The sequence below is a fragment of the Physeter macrocephalus genome, chromosome 8 (genome assembly GCF_002837175.3).
Source record: "Physeter macrocephalus isolate SW-GA chromosome 8, ASM283717v5, whole genome shotgun sequence".
In the NCBI taxonomy this organism is placed as follows: domain Eukaryota; kingdom Metazoa; phylum Chordata; class Mammalia; order Artiodactyla; family Physeteridae; genus Physeter; species Physeter macrocephalus.
In genome coordinates this window covers 111,320,940-111,337,426 of record NC_041221.1, presented here as the reverse complement: position 1 = coordinate 111,337,426, position 16,487 = coordinate 111,320,940, and the positions used below count along the sequence as shown (strand labels likewise).

Below are 16,487 nucleotides of genomic sequence, written 5' to 3'. Positions count from 1 at the left end.
TTTGATTATGTAGGAAAAATTCCTCTATTTTTAAGAGATGCATATTTAAATACGGAAGGGTAAAATGACGTGATGTGTGAGACTGATTTTTGAAATATGTAAACAGAAAAAGAAAGGAAGCAAGAAAAAAATAATTGGGATAGATAAAGCAAATAGGTGAAAATCTTGGTAAACTACTGAAGCTGAAATATGGAATTCACCATAACATATCATTTACTTTGCTATGTTTAACAATATTTATAATAAATAAACAAAACAAAAAAGGCCAAGTCATCAATAGTACATAAACTTCCACTGAGTCTTGCAATTGTAATTATTCTTCCTTCAAAACAAGTTAAAATAGCTTATCCCCACAATTTGCTTCTCTTTCAGTAAGTATCTTAGATCCAATACTATTTCATTCACAAATGAAATAAAATAGCTAAAGCCTAAAAATATTAACAAAAATATATAATGAATAAACATCTGAATAATTAATAACAACTTGATAAATGTAAAAAACCAACTTTTCAGGGTTTTTTTCCTCTCGTGAATTGACGTTCAATGAATTATCAAGTTACACCTCTAAAATTCCATCATTCTTTCCCTGGTACTTTATTTACCTGAAAATTAGGTAACAGAATTTAACTGAGTGTAATACCTTATTAAAATAAAAATGATGTTTCCAATAGAACTAAATGTCTACTTTTGTGGTTTTCAATTTGATCTTTGACTCTGTGGTCTATTCTAAGCTTTTCTCTCATACTTGGCTTCCCCCCAACATTTCATGCACGTAGAAACAAAGCATTTGTGTAAACCCTTCCAACCTAAATTTTTATTTAAGAGGAACAAAGAGTTCTGATAACTCATTTATATCTCATTTTTCTTATAGAAAAGATACGTTTATCCTCTGTAAATGAGCAAGTTATTATTTAGAAAATGACAATAAAAAAATTAGTTTAATTTTAAGGTGGGACGTGGGCAACTTCTATGTTTAAATAGTTTCTTAAACTTTAAAAAAATAGTTTCAATAAAATGCTTTTATTAAAATAAATTATCTAATCTATATCTTGCCATGCTAGCATGAAAACTCTAACTATAAATCCCTTTTCTCCAAGAAGTAATCCTAGAAAGATTATAACTTCTCCATTCAAAAATAAATCTTCCTAAGAGTCCTCATTCTATTCCTCACCAAGCTACATCAATTCCAGGGCTTATCTATTAATGCTACCAAAAGTCTAAAAGTGGATGAAATTCTGTATCTCACTGTTCAACAGACAAGAGAATGAAGAATGCAAGGCTACAACTTGTAAGGAAAGGAAAATGGTAGACACTGGTATCACAGGTAGAAAAATGAATTTATAAGATAATCAATTTCTAAAGCATAACTAATATTATACTTTATAATTCTGATTTTCTTCTTCTGTATTTCCAAATTTTATTAAATGAGTATGTATTACTTTTATAAAGAAAAAAAATGAAGGTTTTTTTCCCTAAAAATGTATGTGTGTAGTATGTGTGTATGTATATAGACACATATGTGTGTAAAAAGTCTCTGTGAATATAACAGGTTTTTTACAGATTAGTCTATAAATTACCACATAATTTCTGTGCAAATATATTCACACATTCTAAACAATCATCGTTCAAGTAAACTTTTAGAACAATCTTTTTAAAAAGTGAAGCATGTCTAAGTAGAAAATGTGTTTTTTACTATTTTCCTTTCACTTGGCAGTGTCTACATCAGAGAAAAAGGTTCAGGGACGCATATTATGAGAAGGTTTTCTAAGCAACTGGTTGAATTTGAAGAATTCAAGTGAAGAACATTCAAATTCCAATGAAAAACTTGGAAACCACCATGTATTATTCCTTTTTAACTGAAGTCTTAACTGATAACATGCCTTTATGCTTCATTCAAATAAGTAAAATCTGATCAAAAGAAGGCAGGTACTATATACTCCATCTGATCCTTGAAAAACAATAAGCACTACATATCTTTTATGTTTCCTTTGTTCCTATTTTCAGGTTTTTAACAATGAAATCATATTCTCACCACAGAGACTATCTACCATACTGCCAAAACTAGCATTCCAAGCAAGAATTTTGTCTCTATTATCAATTCTAACCCGGTTTAAAAAAAAAATTTTAGCTGATATAAAGAAATTTAAATTTGATTCTAACAAATATTTTTACAACCAGAAATATTTCTGAATCATGACCAACAGTTCATTATAACCACTATTATACCACCAAATACATTTTTGGATAAATAATTCAATATAAGAGCTCTCATTATTATTACTAATCATATAATAAACAAAAAATCACATTTAATTGCCAAATGCTAGAAAGGATAAAAGAATTTAGCTAAACTAAAAAATTTTGCCAAGACAGTAAATTTACTTTTTAAATATATGTATGCCTCCCCTCAATAAAATGTAAATTCTCTGAAGAGATTTTGTCTGTCTTACACATTGCCATATCCCTCACACTAAGAACAACAGGCATTCAATGTGTCCCTGTATGAACGAATGAATAAAGTAGTTTTCTGTAGGAATACTAGTCAGTGTTATTAATATCTAGGTAAGGCTTGTGGGGAGGCTGTTCTTCTAAATGGCCACAGCCAACACTTCTCATGTGAGGTATCTAGCAAAGATATGACTTGACATATATCAACTAAAATACATAGTAAAAAATGTTGCTATCTTTCTCAGACCCTAAATTTGTAAATTCTGGAAATTAAACGTTTTAAGCTTTTCCTGACAAAAAATTTCCTTGTTAAATAACTCAAGACCGCAGGAGCTTGAAATCCTTAATATCTAACACTTGAAACAATTATCTTTTGAAAGTAAGAAAGTCTTCCCATTTTATTGTGACCTTTTTGTGTATCTTAGATTACAAAAAAGTAATTTTTAAATATTATAAAAGCACGTGATTCTATGATAAATAACTATTTTCCTAGAGAAAGTATCTCGTTTTGATAAAATGTTATGAATTTACCTTTCTGCAGTAGTAGACTCATCAGAAAATTCAGTATCTGCTGAAATTTTCCTACTATTATTTGACCTCCAAGATGATGCCAAAGGAAGTTCTTCTGAAGACATAGGCCTTGGCCTTTGGCCAATCCCAGATGGTTGTTGTAAACCTGCAGACTGTTCTTCAGTGCTTAAAACAGCTATAATTGCTCTTATGGTAGCTTCATCAACTTGGGACCAAGGTTTGGATGGAGCTCTCATTCGGCGTAAAAATAAGCTATGCCACTTCTGTCTAAGCTGCAGCAATAAACTGGCTGCCTATAATAAAATGATTTCTTCAGTTCAAATAGATACAAGCAAAATATCTATCACACTTGCAAGACAACTATTTGTTTATTAGTTAAGGTCTGAAACTGTTCCCAAAGAACACGTTTCACATTTCATATCATTTACTATCAGTTTCAGTCTTTTTGTTGCATGAAAGAAATAAAATTTCTTATTTACCATTTTGAGGCACTAGAGACCCAAAATCAAATGAAACAGTCCAGTGAGAGAGAAAGTAAACAATGTGTAGTAGAGTGTGATTAATACTGGAGAAGTAACAGCAGGGTAAGTAAAGAAAATTACATTTAGTTCCATTCATACTTTATTTTACTGCCAAATGATGATGTCCATAAGGCAGCTGGATTCATAGGTCCAGAGAAAAGCCTAAGCTAGAGATACAGATAAGATGTACCTGGAAGTTATCAATGCATAAATGGTTACTAAATCTACACATAGAGGTAAGGTCCTTAGAGATTGTGCAGAGACAGAAGAACAGAGTAAAGAACAGACTACTAGAGAACATCTAACATTTAAGGCACAAACACATACAGAAGAGTTAGTGAAAGAACCTAAGAAGGAATGACCTCTCTAGATAGAAGAAGAGTCAGGAAAGAGTAATGTCATAGAAACTGGGGACAAAGAAGTTGGGACAGGGGTGAGGAAGAAAAATGGGGAAGGGCAGAATCAATAAAAAAGAAGGGTATGGACAATAGCTAAATATGAAAGAAAGGTCAAATTTATCAAGGACAGCAGGCTGGCTTTGACAACCTGGAGGAGACAATATTGACCTTGGCAAGCACAGTTTCAGTGAAGTGAAAGATCAATGGGAATGGAAATGAGACTGCAGTAGGTTGAAGTGATAAATGAATATACGGCAAAAAAGTAAACCTAGCCAGTATCGACTTTTAACAGTTGATATTGTCCCAAAAAAGTATATAGAATGATCTTTAAAAGTAAAGATGGAATTAAGGGAAGGCTTTATCAAGAAAAATTTTAATTTGAAAAAAAAATTCATCTTTCCTACCCCAGAGAAATATGAAAAGAGAAAACAGGATGAACTCACATCTTTCCCTTATAAACAGTTATATAAAATAAAAGGATTTCTTGTGTACCCAATACTCAATATTTTCTTATAGACACAAAAATATTCAAATATTGCCATGCTCAAATACTGAGCCACACCTAGATTTTTCAAATCCTCTGCAGAGAATAAACCCCAATATGGCAGAGAATGTATGAAAACTGAAAAACAAGCTGTATTCTCTCATACTAAGGGCTCAATTTTAAAGATATAATTTTCATCACACTGTGTATCAATTCATACAACTGAGTAAAAGAAATCTATCACACTACTAAAAAGCAACTTACCTCTGGCTCTAGTTTGAAATTGAGCCACTCATCAAGTTTTAAAGCTGCCAAATTAGCAGTAGTTCTGTCTTCCATTTCACTATCACTACTGTCATTAGGAATACCATCTGCTGCTCACACATATTGAAAGGAAAAAAATTTCACTTTTACTATCTTATATCACAGACAAAAAAGTAAGTCAATATAGATACTCTACATTTACACAAATCCTCCTGATATACTAACAATTTGTGTGGGGAGTTCTCCAAACACAACAGGTCACAAATTAAAACTCAGTATCTGGCCATTGTTTATTTCTCTACTCAAATTCTAAATATCAGAATTTTTCAAATTTTGTCAAGAACCCTCTTCTTTTTAATATCATTTACAAGCTGATGATTTCCAAATTTGTAATGCTAGTCCAAACTTTTTCCCTGAGCTCCAGATATGGATAATAAATCCACTGACTCCAAAAGAAAAAAATCTTACTTAGGATTCCTTAGCCATCTCAAATTTAACATGTCTAAGAGGACCCCTGACTTCTCCCCTACACAACCTGCTCCTCTCAGTTTTCTGAATCTCAAATAAGTGGCATCAATTATCCAACTACCTACCACAGCCAAAAACCCAAGAATTAATGATTCCTCCCTTTCACTCACCACCCACATTCAATCCAGCCGTTACTAGTACATCCAAAATAATTTTAAATCTACTTCTTTTCATATCAGATGCCACCACTGTAGTTCTGAGCCATCATTATCTATCATAAGACCACTGCAAAAGCCTCCTACTTGCCTCTTCTCTTCCGTTCTTGCTCCTTCAAGCAATCCATTCTCACAGCCAAAATGATATTTTTTAACATAAATCACACCATGTTACTCCCTTCTTAAAACCCTTCAATGGTTTCCCTTGCATTTCCCTTACAAGTCCATGCCTTTCTTTCAACCTTAGATCATCACACTCTCACCTTGATCACTGTGGTCCCAATCATACAACCTTTCTGTCTGTTCCTATATCATTTCCTAGTGCAGAATCTTGGTCCTCGCCATCTTCTCCTACCTAGAGCATATTTCTGCATCTTCACATGGCTGATTTCTTCTCATACTTTAGAGCTCAGCTTAAACCTCATCTCCTCAGAGAAACTTGTCTAAGGTCCCTTTCTAAAGTTGGTCACTCCTAAGGAGACCCTCTTCATTTTCTTCAAAGTACCATGCATGTTATTTACTTTTTTGCTATATGTCAACACCCACTACCAGGTAAACTCCTGAAGACAGAAATACTTTGTATATCTTGTTTTCTGTTATATCCTCAAGGCCTAGCACAATAACTGACATGTAATAGTTGCCCAATAAATATTTGCTGAATCACCAAATAGCAAAAAATTGGAAACAATCAAGATGTCCGACTATAAAGGAACATTTCAAATGCATTATGTCACTATAATGTGATAGAATATTTTCCAGCCATTAATATGAAATATTTAAAATGTTTTTTATATTTTGTGAAATGAAAATAGCAGAATATAAACAGCATGGGTAAAATAACCTAAAATATGTAAACATACAGAAAAAAATGTATAATATTAAAAAGTGTTTGCATAAGGGTAGTGGGATTATGGGTAACATTTCCTTTAAACAATTACTTTTTTGTTTTCTTTTTAACATCTTTATTGGAGTATAATTGCTTTACATTGTTGTGTTAGTTTCTGCTTTATAACAAAGTGAATCAGCTATATGTATACATATATCCCCATATTCCCTCCCTCTTGCGTCTCCCTCCCGCCCTTCCTATCTACCCCTCTAGGTGGTCACAAAGCAAGGAGCTGATCTCCCTGTGCTATGTGGCTGCTTCCCACTAGCTATCTATTTTATATTTGGTAGTTAAACAATTACTTGTTTTTTATGTTAAACTATCATTTAAATTCAAGGGAAAGAAAAAAACAGACTATCAACAAGATTAATCAAAAATGCACAAATGAATATCAAGTTACCTTACAAATCAATTTCAAGAACAGTGGTACACTTTAGTAATTTTTAATTAGTCTTAATACATCAAAAGGGAGCTACTACCACATAAATTTTTATAACTTCAAAATTTGTTTGGTTTAGTAAGAAGAAAAAATTTTATTTCAAATAGATTTGTATTTCCTTCAATAATATATTTACCTCGAAAAGACGAAGGTTCCTGAAGAGCATTACTTGCCAACCTAGCTGGTCCACAAAATATCAATACAGTGACAGGTGTCACTGCTGAACAACATCTAATATTAGCTATTCTATGAGCTCTGGTCATTTCATCATAAATAAGCCAATCTGTGGGCAGTGCCTGAATTGCTGCAGCTTGACCATTAGCTGGAGGAATCTATTAGGAAAATAAATTGTAAAACTGTTAAGTAAATTTATCACTTAATTTACTGTTAGTACTTTTAAAATGTACAAAGTCCCTCAGCGAAATAGATGTTGTATATTAGTACCCAAACAAAAATTAAAGCAAGTCACTGCTCATGTAGTTTGTACAAAAGTCCTCATTACTTAACACATTACCTCTTCCAACTTTAAGACTCAACCAAAATATTGTTCCAATGTTGAATTATACATACATAACTAATTAATTTCTTAAAGCAGGTTGGCATTGGAAGCATTTTTTAATTGATCTTCAACTATCTAAATTAGATTAGTTTTACCTCACGGCCTAAGACCATTCAAAAAGTTTTACCTTTTTATATTGAGGCTGACTGAGAACTGAAGTGGGATGAAACCGTACTTTTTTCTCCTTTGGCCCTGTCAATACTACATTCTCTCTGTCCACATGGACTAAATGAGGATACATGCCTGCAACCAATGCAGCTTTAACAACAGCCCAGTTCTCAGAATTTGTGTTAACATCTCGAATGTCACCACCACCTCGTGCTCTCACAAAACCTAGAAAGAGGAAAGAAACCACACCAACTTTTTGTATTGCACAAAATATACTTTTAAATTTGGGTTTTTAACAAAAAAATTGTATAATCCATACAAGTTTAATGATTCAAACACCATAATAATTCATAAAATCTCCTCTGAAAAGTTTAAAATATAGAGTCAATGTTCTAAGAAAGTTTAAGTTTGCTTAGGCTAAAGTAAGCAGAAGATTCATTGAGGAGTTAGGGACTTCAAAAACAAATACATATTCTTGCAATAAAGTTCTTCATAAGCTGCTATCAGAAACATACTAAAATCATAGCTGAAAACCTAAACTATTCTGCTGAATGGTATTAATAACATCTTGGTTGTGACGGAAACTAATGCTGGAAGTGAGGTCAAGTAAATATAAAGTATTCTTGCTTGAATTTCAAAAGTCCTTCATATTTCCCCATGTTTGAGACAACTCTAAATCCTCTGGTTCATTCCTTATATTACTTTGGCACTTCAGCTATTCCATAAATCCAGGCTCACGTACTTTTCTTCTGTTTCCTCAATGTACTATGCCACTCAAAAAGAAATTCAAAGGAGCAATTCTAAAATGAAATAGCAAAACTGGCATTCTCTCTAAAAAAAAAAAATCAAGTGCCTTCAAGAGATTACTAGTTGTTTTATGTTCCAAAAATATAAAGGCCAGCTTTCATATCAATCTACTTAAATTTTTGTAATTTCTCTTTCATAGAGCTAAATATTTATTAATAGTGATAAAATATAACAAGTACAATCTCTAAATTGATTTTTGCCAATAAATATATTATAAATTGCTCATTGCCAACAGTATCAAAAAGATTCATATATTTCTCAACTATAGCTTCTACAATATCATTTTTTTTAATCAACAAACAAAAGCTGAGGTAATGCAGAAGTCTACAAAGCAGTTCATGAACATAAGATATACAACATGATAATGTCATAAAAATAATATAAGATGGCATTAGTTAACACTAGAAATACTATAAAGTATAGGCAACTCTCAGTAGTTTAAACAGGTTCTTTGGAGGAAAACTTTACCTGATGCTCTAAGTTGACCAAGCAACTGAGTTCTCATGCCTACGATTATTTCCATAGTAGCTTGTGAAAGAAAGTTCTTTTCACAAAAGGCTCGCTCCCACCCATCACTTCGAGCTTTCTGCCATGCCTATAAAAATATAATTACATAACAAGACACATTTCTAATCACTTCTTAGGAAGCAAAGTAACTGAAAATCACTACAATAACCACTCAAGGTCAATTCTCCTTTTTCTAATTATTTTATAAAATCTAAGACTATGAAAAACAAACAAAAACAAACTCATAGATACAGAGAACAGATTAATGGTTGCAAGAGGCGGGGGCTTAGAGGAGTGAGGAGGGTGGATGAAATAAGTGAAGGGGATCAAAAGGTACAAACTTTGAGCTATAAAATAAATAAGTCCTGGGGACGTAATATATAGCATGGTGACTATGGTTAATAACACTGTACTGTATACTGGAAAGTTGCGAAGAGAGTAATTTTTTTTCATTTTTCAACATCAACATTTATTTTTTTAATTAATTTTTATTGGAGTACAGTTGATTTACAATGTTGTGATAGTTACTGCTGCAGAGCAAAGTGAATCATTTACACATATACACATATCCACTTTTTTAGATTCTTTTCCCCTATAGGTCATTACAGAGTACTGAGTAGAGTTCCCTGTGCTATACAGTAGGTTCTTATTAGTTATCTATTTTAAATATAGTAGTGTATGTCAATCCCACATATGACCTCACCTCAAAAAATACCCATATCAAAAAAATCAGCTTGGAGAAATAGGTATAAATTTTGGAAACATTCATGATACTTTTTTTTTAGGTTTGAAACACAACCTTCTACATTTATTAGTTATGTGACCTTGGATGAGTTATTTTACCTCTTCAATCCTCCATTTTCTCATCTGTCAATGAGAATAATAATAATACCAACATCCTAAGGTTAGAATAGATGTTTAATGGGTCTAGAATAGATTTTTTAATTATTGAAGCTCTCATCTGAATTTGGAGGTAAATATATTAAATATCAGTGGGTTAAAATATCACCACTGTTTCTTGGTTTAATTTTTATTGGAGTATAGTTGATTTACAATGTTGTGTTAGTTTCAGGTGTACAGCAAAGTGAATCAGTCATACATATACATATATCCACTTTTTTTCTTTAGATTCTTTTCTCGCATAGGCCATTACAGAGTACTGAGTAGAGTTCCTTGTGCTATACAGCAGGTTCTTAATAGTTATCTATTTTATATATAGTAGTGTGTATATGTCAATCCCAATCTCCCAATTTATCCCTCCCCTCCCTCTTTCCCCCTTGGTAACCATAAGTTTGTTTTCTACATCTGTGACTCTATTTCTGTTTTGTAAAGAGTTCATTTGAGAGAAATTTTTTTTTTTTGGCTCCACCGAGCAGCACGTAGGATCTTAGTTCTCCAATGAGTGATTAAAACCTGCACCCCCTGCACTGGAAGTGTGAAGTCTTAACCACTGGATCGCCAGGGAAGTCCCTGAGAGTAATTTTTTTAATAAATATTTTTATTGAGACATAATTGACATATAACATTAGTTTCAGGTGCATAACAGAATGATTCAATATTCGTTTGTATTGTGAAATCATCACAACTGTAGTTAACAGACTAGAGAGAAGACCTTAAAAGTTCTCATCACAAGAAAAAATTTAACTATGTGTGGTGATGGATGTTAACTAGTTGTGGTGATCATTTCACAATATATATAAATACTGCCATTACATTGTACACATAAAACTAATATAATGTTATATGTCAATAACATCTAATTTTTTAGAATTTAAAAATAAAATCTAAGACTTTATGACCAAATAGAATTTATCATTTTTAATTTATACTCAAATGCTATGAAAGCCACTGAGTTTATAAAATCCCAGTGAGAACAAAGTATCAGGTAACCTAAATACCTAGCTATGTAAAAATATTTACCTTTACAAATGTGCCTGCTTAACTTTCCTCCACTGAAGTATGGGAGATTTTCAATTAAGCCGTCATAATACCATTTATATCTAAGAAACCTGCCACTCCAGGCCTCTAAAAATAATCTTTATATCACCCTCCTAATCTGTCTGAGAATGGAAAGTGGGATTCCTAGAAATCACCTATATGTAGTATAATGGAGCTCTCTTTGAAAATGAGTTCTCTTGCTTTGGAATATAACTGAAAGACAAAAGCAGTAATTTACCTTCTCTGTTTTTGAAGGAGCTGGGGAAAAAACAAAGAATAGATAGGAATTCTACTCCAAATCTCCCCCCAGTTATAATCACTCAACTGATCTACTATAATATATGGTATCTAATAGACCAAATTAATAGCAATGCATCAACCACTATTCAATAATGCCCACAAAAGACCTTTACAATTATTTTTTAAATTGTATATATTGGAAAAATCCTGTATGCCTGGAAAGGAGTACTTTCTGCAAAAACACAATTTTTTAATGTATATACACAGCCTACATTCAAGAAAATTGAAGGATAAATAACATGTCTACCTTTTCAAGAAATAACATATTCTTCCCCCACATAGCTGAATTTCTAAATTATATATCATTTCCTTTATTCAGGCTCACTATCCTTATCTTTTCTTTACCATTTATCATTTTCCTCAATTTCTCACTATTATTATCTTAAAATTTTTAAGTGATTTTTGGATTTTGCTTTATAAAATTAAAATCTTAACATAGTGTCTTGAGCACACAAGAAAGGAATGCACTCTAAAAAATCAATAAATGGATATTAAATTCAAGATAATTTTCTTCTAAGTTTTGTTCTATATACTTTGAATAATATACAATGTTTCTTAACTAAAATTGTAGAGCATTCCTAAACAAGATATGATTAAAGATAAGTAATTTGGGTTTATAAAAAAGAAATATACATATAAGTATAAATAAAAATATATACATAAACATAGTTCTACAAGGAGAAAACTGAGAAAATGAAAAAAAAAGGAGAGAAAAACATGATAATTTTAACATATTAACAGTTTAGGAAGCTATTTTTCTGAGCAATTAATAAAATGTGACTTTATAATGAAACAAAATTAACATAATCATATCTATTTTTTAATTTGTTACACTTACGCTAGAAATGTGTTTACCAGCAACACTTCAAAAATAAAATGACAATAATAGTACCTGGAATGCTCTGAGAAGTGCCATGTGGTCACTGAAAGTCCCTGCAGTGAAACGTTTCCTACAAAGCATAGCTGCACGTTTTTGAGAGGCCTGCACTGGCAGGACAAAAGGATCTCGATAGGCTAGTGTGCAGGCAATTGTAAGGATGGGGTCCAGACACTTTAACACCACAGCACACAGGACCATTTTACCAAGATGTGGTTCTACTGGCAAGTCAGCCAAATGATATCCAAGTTCAGTGAGACCTTCCCATGCATCCATTGCATCTATTGTCTAAATAAAAGGATATAAAATAGAACGTGACATGACCAAAAACTGTTTAATCAAACCACATACTTAAAAATCCATAAGTAAGATACAAGAACATAAATTTTCTTTTGCTACTGTACCCCATAAAAAATATATTTTGCTTCAAATATATTACATAAAAATGAATTATGCCTACTGTGTTACTATAATTACGAGAGTATTATTCAAAATACATAATATGAAGATAATTTTTTTAGGTACAAAATTAGTTAAGACATATTCTCAATTGGTTTAAATTTCAGGTAAAATGAAACTATTAAGACACCAACCTTAAGCATGTGCACAGCATTTCTTACAATTAAAGCTGGTGGAGGTTCAGGAGCTTTCATAAGGAAATCAGCAATAGGACAATTAACTGGGGCTAAGAGCTTGGTATGTAAACAAAGTTCCTGTAAATAAGAACAGCAAATAATTTTGAAATACTGACACTTATAATTGATATTTATTTTTTAAAAAATCCTGGGAACTAGTTTCCCAACACAGACTAGTAGAGTCTCTGATTAAAATGAACAGCAGAGGGAACAATGTCTTTCTATGACAGATGGACTCATACTTTAGTGCGAGAATCTTAATAACCATCCTCCATCAACTGCGGGCAATGTCTCCTCACACAGTTCTTATATATAACAGTCACTGTCCAAAAATCTTTTTTTCCCCTTTATATTACATTCTAGAATCTTTCATCCATTCAACAAATATTTAAGTGCTTGCTAGGTGCCAGGCACCACGTATCAAGTTGGAGAAAAAGAAGAGGATAGGCAGACTCTGCCCCCATGGATTTTCACTGTGTGTGAAAAACAGAATAATTATATAATTAACTACTTAATTACAACTGGGATAAGTGCTATGAAGGATGCAGGGAACTAAAGACGTAAACACAAGTTCAAGAAAGAGTGGGAGGAGGCAGCCATGGGAAGTCAAAGACAATTTCTCTGAGGAAATGACACTTAAATTAAGATGTACAGATTAATTAGGAGTTAAACAGAAAAGGAATAAGGGGGCGGTTTCAGTGGAGAGGGGATAGCACATATGAAGGCCCTAAGGTAGAAGGAAACAAAATGTGCTTCAGAAATTGAAACTACTGGTATGAGCAGAGAGAAGAGGAAAGGCAAGAATCAAAAAATTAAAACTGGAGACACAAGCAGGAGAGATAATTTAGGCTTTTGTTAAGAACTTTGCATTTTATCCTAAGAAGAATAGAAAATGGCACACAGGCATGGAAAAGTGGGAAGTCATCCAGGTACCTGGATGCCAAAAATATGACCCAGTGTCTCTTTAAGGTTTGAAAGCCAGCATCTAGCTCAGCACACCAGGGAATCAAATTAATGCACTTCTGATAGTTTTCCCTAGAAAGTGCATAGTGTTTGGCTGTTCCATGAAGTCAGAAAACCAAAAGGAAAACAATTCATACAGGCTAGGAAATCTCAGTGAACTCAATTCCAAAACTACCAAGGTATGATCAGCATCTTAAACTGAGATTTTGGTATTATCTTTTGTACTTTAAATGATTTGTTTTCTACTTCTCATTGAGAATTTAAAAGGTGAACACTCATGTGGTTGACAGACTCCTAGAATGTTACATTAAAAAAACAATATATCTATAAACCATACTAAAATTCAAATGCACTGAGGTAATTCTTTTAAATTTTGGAGGTTTTTGAGTTAAATTTTCTTACACAGAAAAAAATATTAGTTATATATAACCTCCCTCCATAATATATATTTTATAATTTTATTTTATAAATTGATTTTTTAAAAGCCCAATCAGTATAAGTTGAAATGGTCTCTCTCCTCCCTCACCCACAAAAAATAGCGTTTTAGATAGAGTTAAGTAAATTTCCACCTGTAATGGCATTCTCAAAAGTTCTGGAGTCTGAAATTCCAACATATTCTGGAATCGAAGTCTACTGAACAGCCGGAAACAAATTCCAGGTCTGCATCGCCCTGCCCTTAAAATTAAAACACAAAATTAAGGCTCAAACAAGGAATAAAGACTATAATAAGGAAACTGTAAAACAATATGATTTAGGAGACAGAACAATGAACCAGTATCAGGACATCTGAGTCTGAACCTCTACTCTGATACTGATCCCCTAACCTTTGAAAAGGTACTTCACATTTGTGGGACTCAATTATTTCATTTATAAAGTGAAATTCATGAATGACAAGTAATACTACCTGACAAGTAATACTTCTGAGACAATGGTAAGAATTTATATACTATATATATATATGCACACAAAAATAAAAGTGAGTAAAAAATAAGGCATGAATAAATATATGGTAATTTAAATTTAATCAATTTTACAGAGCTGATACTAAGCACTGTTTAGGCCCACTAAACACAGAGTTGTGGAAGTTATGCATTACACAACTCTAAGGGAGTGTCATTTACCCCACGATGATACAGACTTGCATAATTTTCTGGAAAGCACTAGAAATACATCTTGAGGAAAAGCAGTCACTTTTAATTTCACCCAAAGTCCCTGTATCAGCTAATAGCAAGGCTGAATATACCAAGTGACAGAGATACAGAAATATCCCTACGTAGCCTCACAAAGCTCATAATCCAAAGAGACAAACCTAACTATAACACAGTGTGATACAAGTTAGAAAATCTGACATTGTTGGACCGTTCCTTCCTTCATCAAATATTTCCCTCACTACATACCCATTAGCTTTCCCACCTATCCAGCCTCCTCTGAAAGATTTCTACCCTTCCCAGTCCTTAAACGTTGATGTTCCTCTGAGGTCAGACCTTAGCCCTCTGCTCTCCTTATTCTGCTCTCTCCCAAGTGATATTAATAATCCTCCTAACTTCAAATTCCATCCATCTAGGTCTCCTTATCCTAATTCTAGACCTATATTTCAGAAGGCTCTTAGCTCCACTTGGATTTTCCACAGTCAACTCAAACAACACAACCAAAAATTAATTCTCCCCACATAACCACGCTTCACATTTTCCCCGACAATAGGACCACCATCCACAAAATTTTCATAGAAACCTGTAAGACATCCTTCATTCTACTCTACTCCTTACCCCCCACCCCCTGGACATACCATCACCAATATTACTCTTCTGAATATCTCTTGAATTAGCTACTTACAGGCATACCTCAGAGATATTTCAGGTTCGGTTCCAGACCATGGCAATAAAGCAAACATTGCAATAAAGTGAATCACAAGAATGTTTTGGCTTCCTAGTACACAGAAAAGTTATGTTTACACTATACTGCAGTACATTAAGTGTGCAATAGCGTTACGTCTAAATAAACAACGTGCATACTTTAATTTAAAAAATACTTTATCATTAAAAAACGCTAGCCATCATTTGAGACTTCAAAGTCATAGCCTCTTTGCTGGTGGAGAGTCATGCCTCAGTGTTGACAGCTGCTGAATGATCAGCTGAAAGCTGGAGGCTATGGCAATTTGTTAAAATAAGACAATAATGAAGTTTGCCACATCAACGACCTCTTCCTTTCATAAACTATTGCCCTGAAGCATGCCATTCTGTTGGATGGATAGCATTTTACCCACAGAACTTCTTTCAAAATCAGAGTCAATTCTCTCAAACCCTGCTGCTGCTTCATCAACTAAGTTTACGTAATATAATCCTTTGTTGTCATTTCAACAATCTTTACAGCATCTTGACCAGGAGTAGATTCTATCTGAAGAAACCACTTTCTTTGCTCGTCCATAAGAAGCAACTCCTCATCTGTTAAAGTTTCATCATGTGATTGCAGCAATTCAGTCACATCTTCAGGCTCTACTTCTAATTCTAGTTCTCCTGCTATTTCCACCACATCTGTAGTTACTTCCTCCCTCAAAGTTATCCATGAGGGTTGGAGTAAACTTCTTCCAAACTCCTGTTAATGTTGATATTTTGACGTCTCCCCATGAATCACAAATGTTCCTAATGGCATCTAGAGTGGTGAATCCTTTCTAGAAGGTTTTCAATTTACTTTGCCCAGATCCATCAGAGGAATCACTATTTATGGCAATTATAACCTTACAAAATGTACTTCTTAACGAATAAGACTTGAAAGCTGAAGTTACTCTTTGATCTATGGGCTGAAGAATGAATGTTGTGTTAGCAGGCAAGAAAACAATATTAATCTCGTTGCGCATCTCCATTAGAGTTCTTGGGTGACCAGGTGCATTGTCAATGAGCAGTAGTATTTTGAAGGGAGTCACTTTTTCTGAGCAGCAGGTCTCAACAGTGGGCTTAAAATAGTCAGTAAACCATGTTATAAACAAATGTGCTGTCATCCAGGTTTTGTTGTTCCATTTATAAAGCATAGGCAGAGTAAATTTAACATAATTCTTAAGGACCTTAGGACTTTTAAAATGGTCAATGAGCATTGGCTTCAACTTCAAGTCACCACTTGCATTAGTCCCTAACAAGAGAGTCAG

At 33.2% G+C, this 16,487-nt stretch overlaps 1 protein-coding gene across 4 annotated transcripts in view; it reads right to left on the bottom strand.

Annotated features, from left to right (window-relative positions):
* YTHDC2 (YTH N6-methyladenosine RNA binding protein C2) overlaps nucleotides 1-16,487 on the bottom strand; it is a 68,860-nt gene that overhangs the window by 12,914 nt on the left and 39,459 nt on the right. For all 4 annotated transcript variants that reach the window (XM_024120798.3, XM_024120803.3, XM_055086712.1 and 1 more), the window contains 8 exons: nucleotides 13,918-14,023; nucleotides 12,344-12,463; nucleotides 11,766-12,038; nucleotides 8,597-8,723; nucleotides 7,341-7,546; nucleotides 6,791-6,986; nucleotides 4,647-4,756; nucleotides 2,980-3,272 (listed from right to left, as the gene is read on the bottom strand). In XM_024120798.3, the coding sequence (XP_023976566.1) occupies nucleotides 2,980-3,272; nucleotides 4,647-4,756; nucleotides 6,791-6,986; nucleotides 7,341-7,546; nucleotides 8,597-8,723; nucleotides 11,766-12,038; nucleotides 12,344-12,463; nucleotides 13,918-14,023 (1,431 nt within the window). The remainder of the gene's footprint in view (nucleotides 1-2,979; nucleotides 3,273-4,646; nucleotides 4,757-6,790; nucleotides 6,987-7,340; nucleotides 7,547-8,596; nucleotides 8,724-11,765; nucleotides 12,039-12,343; nucleotides 12,464-13,917; nucleotides 14,024-16,487) is intronic.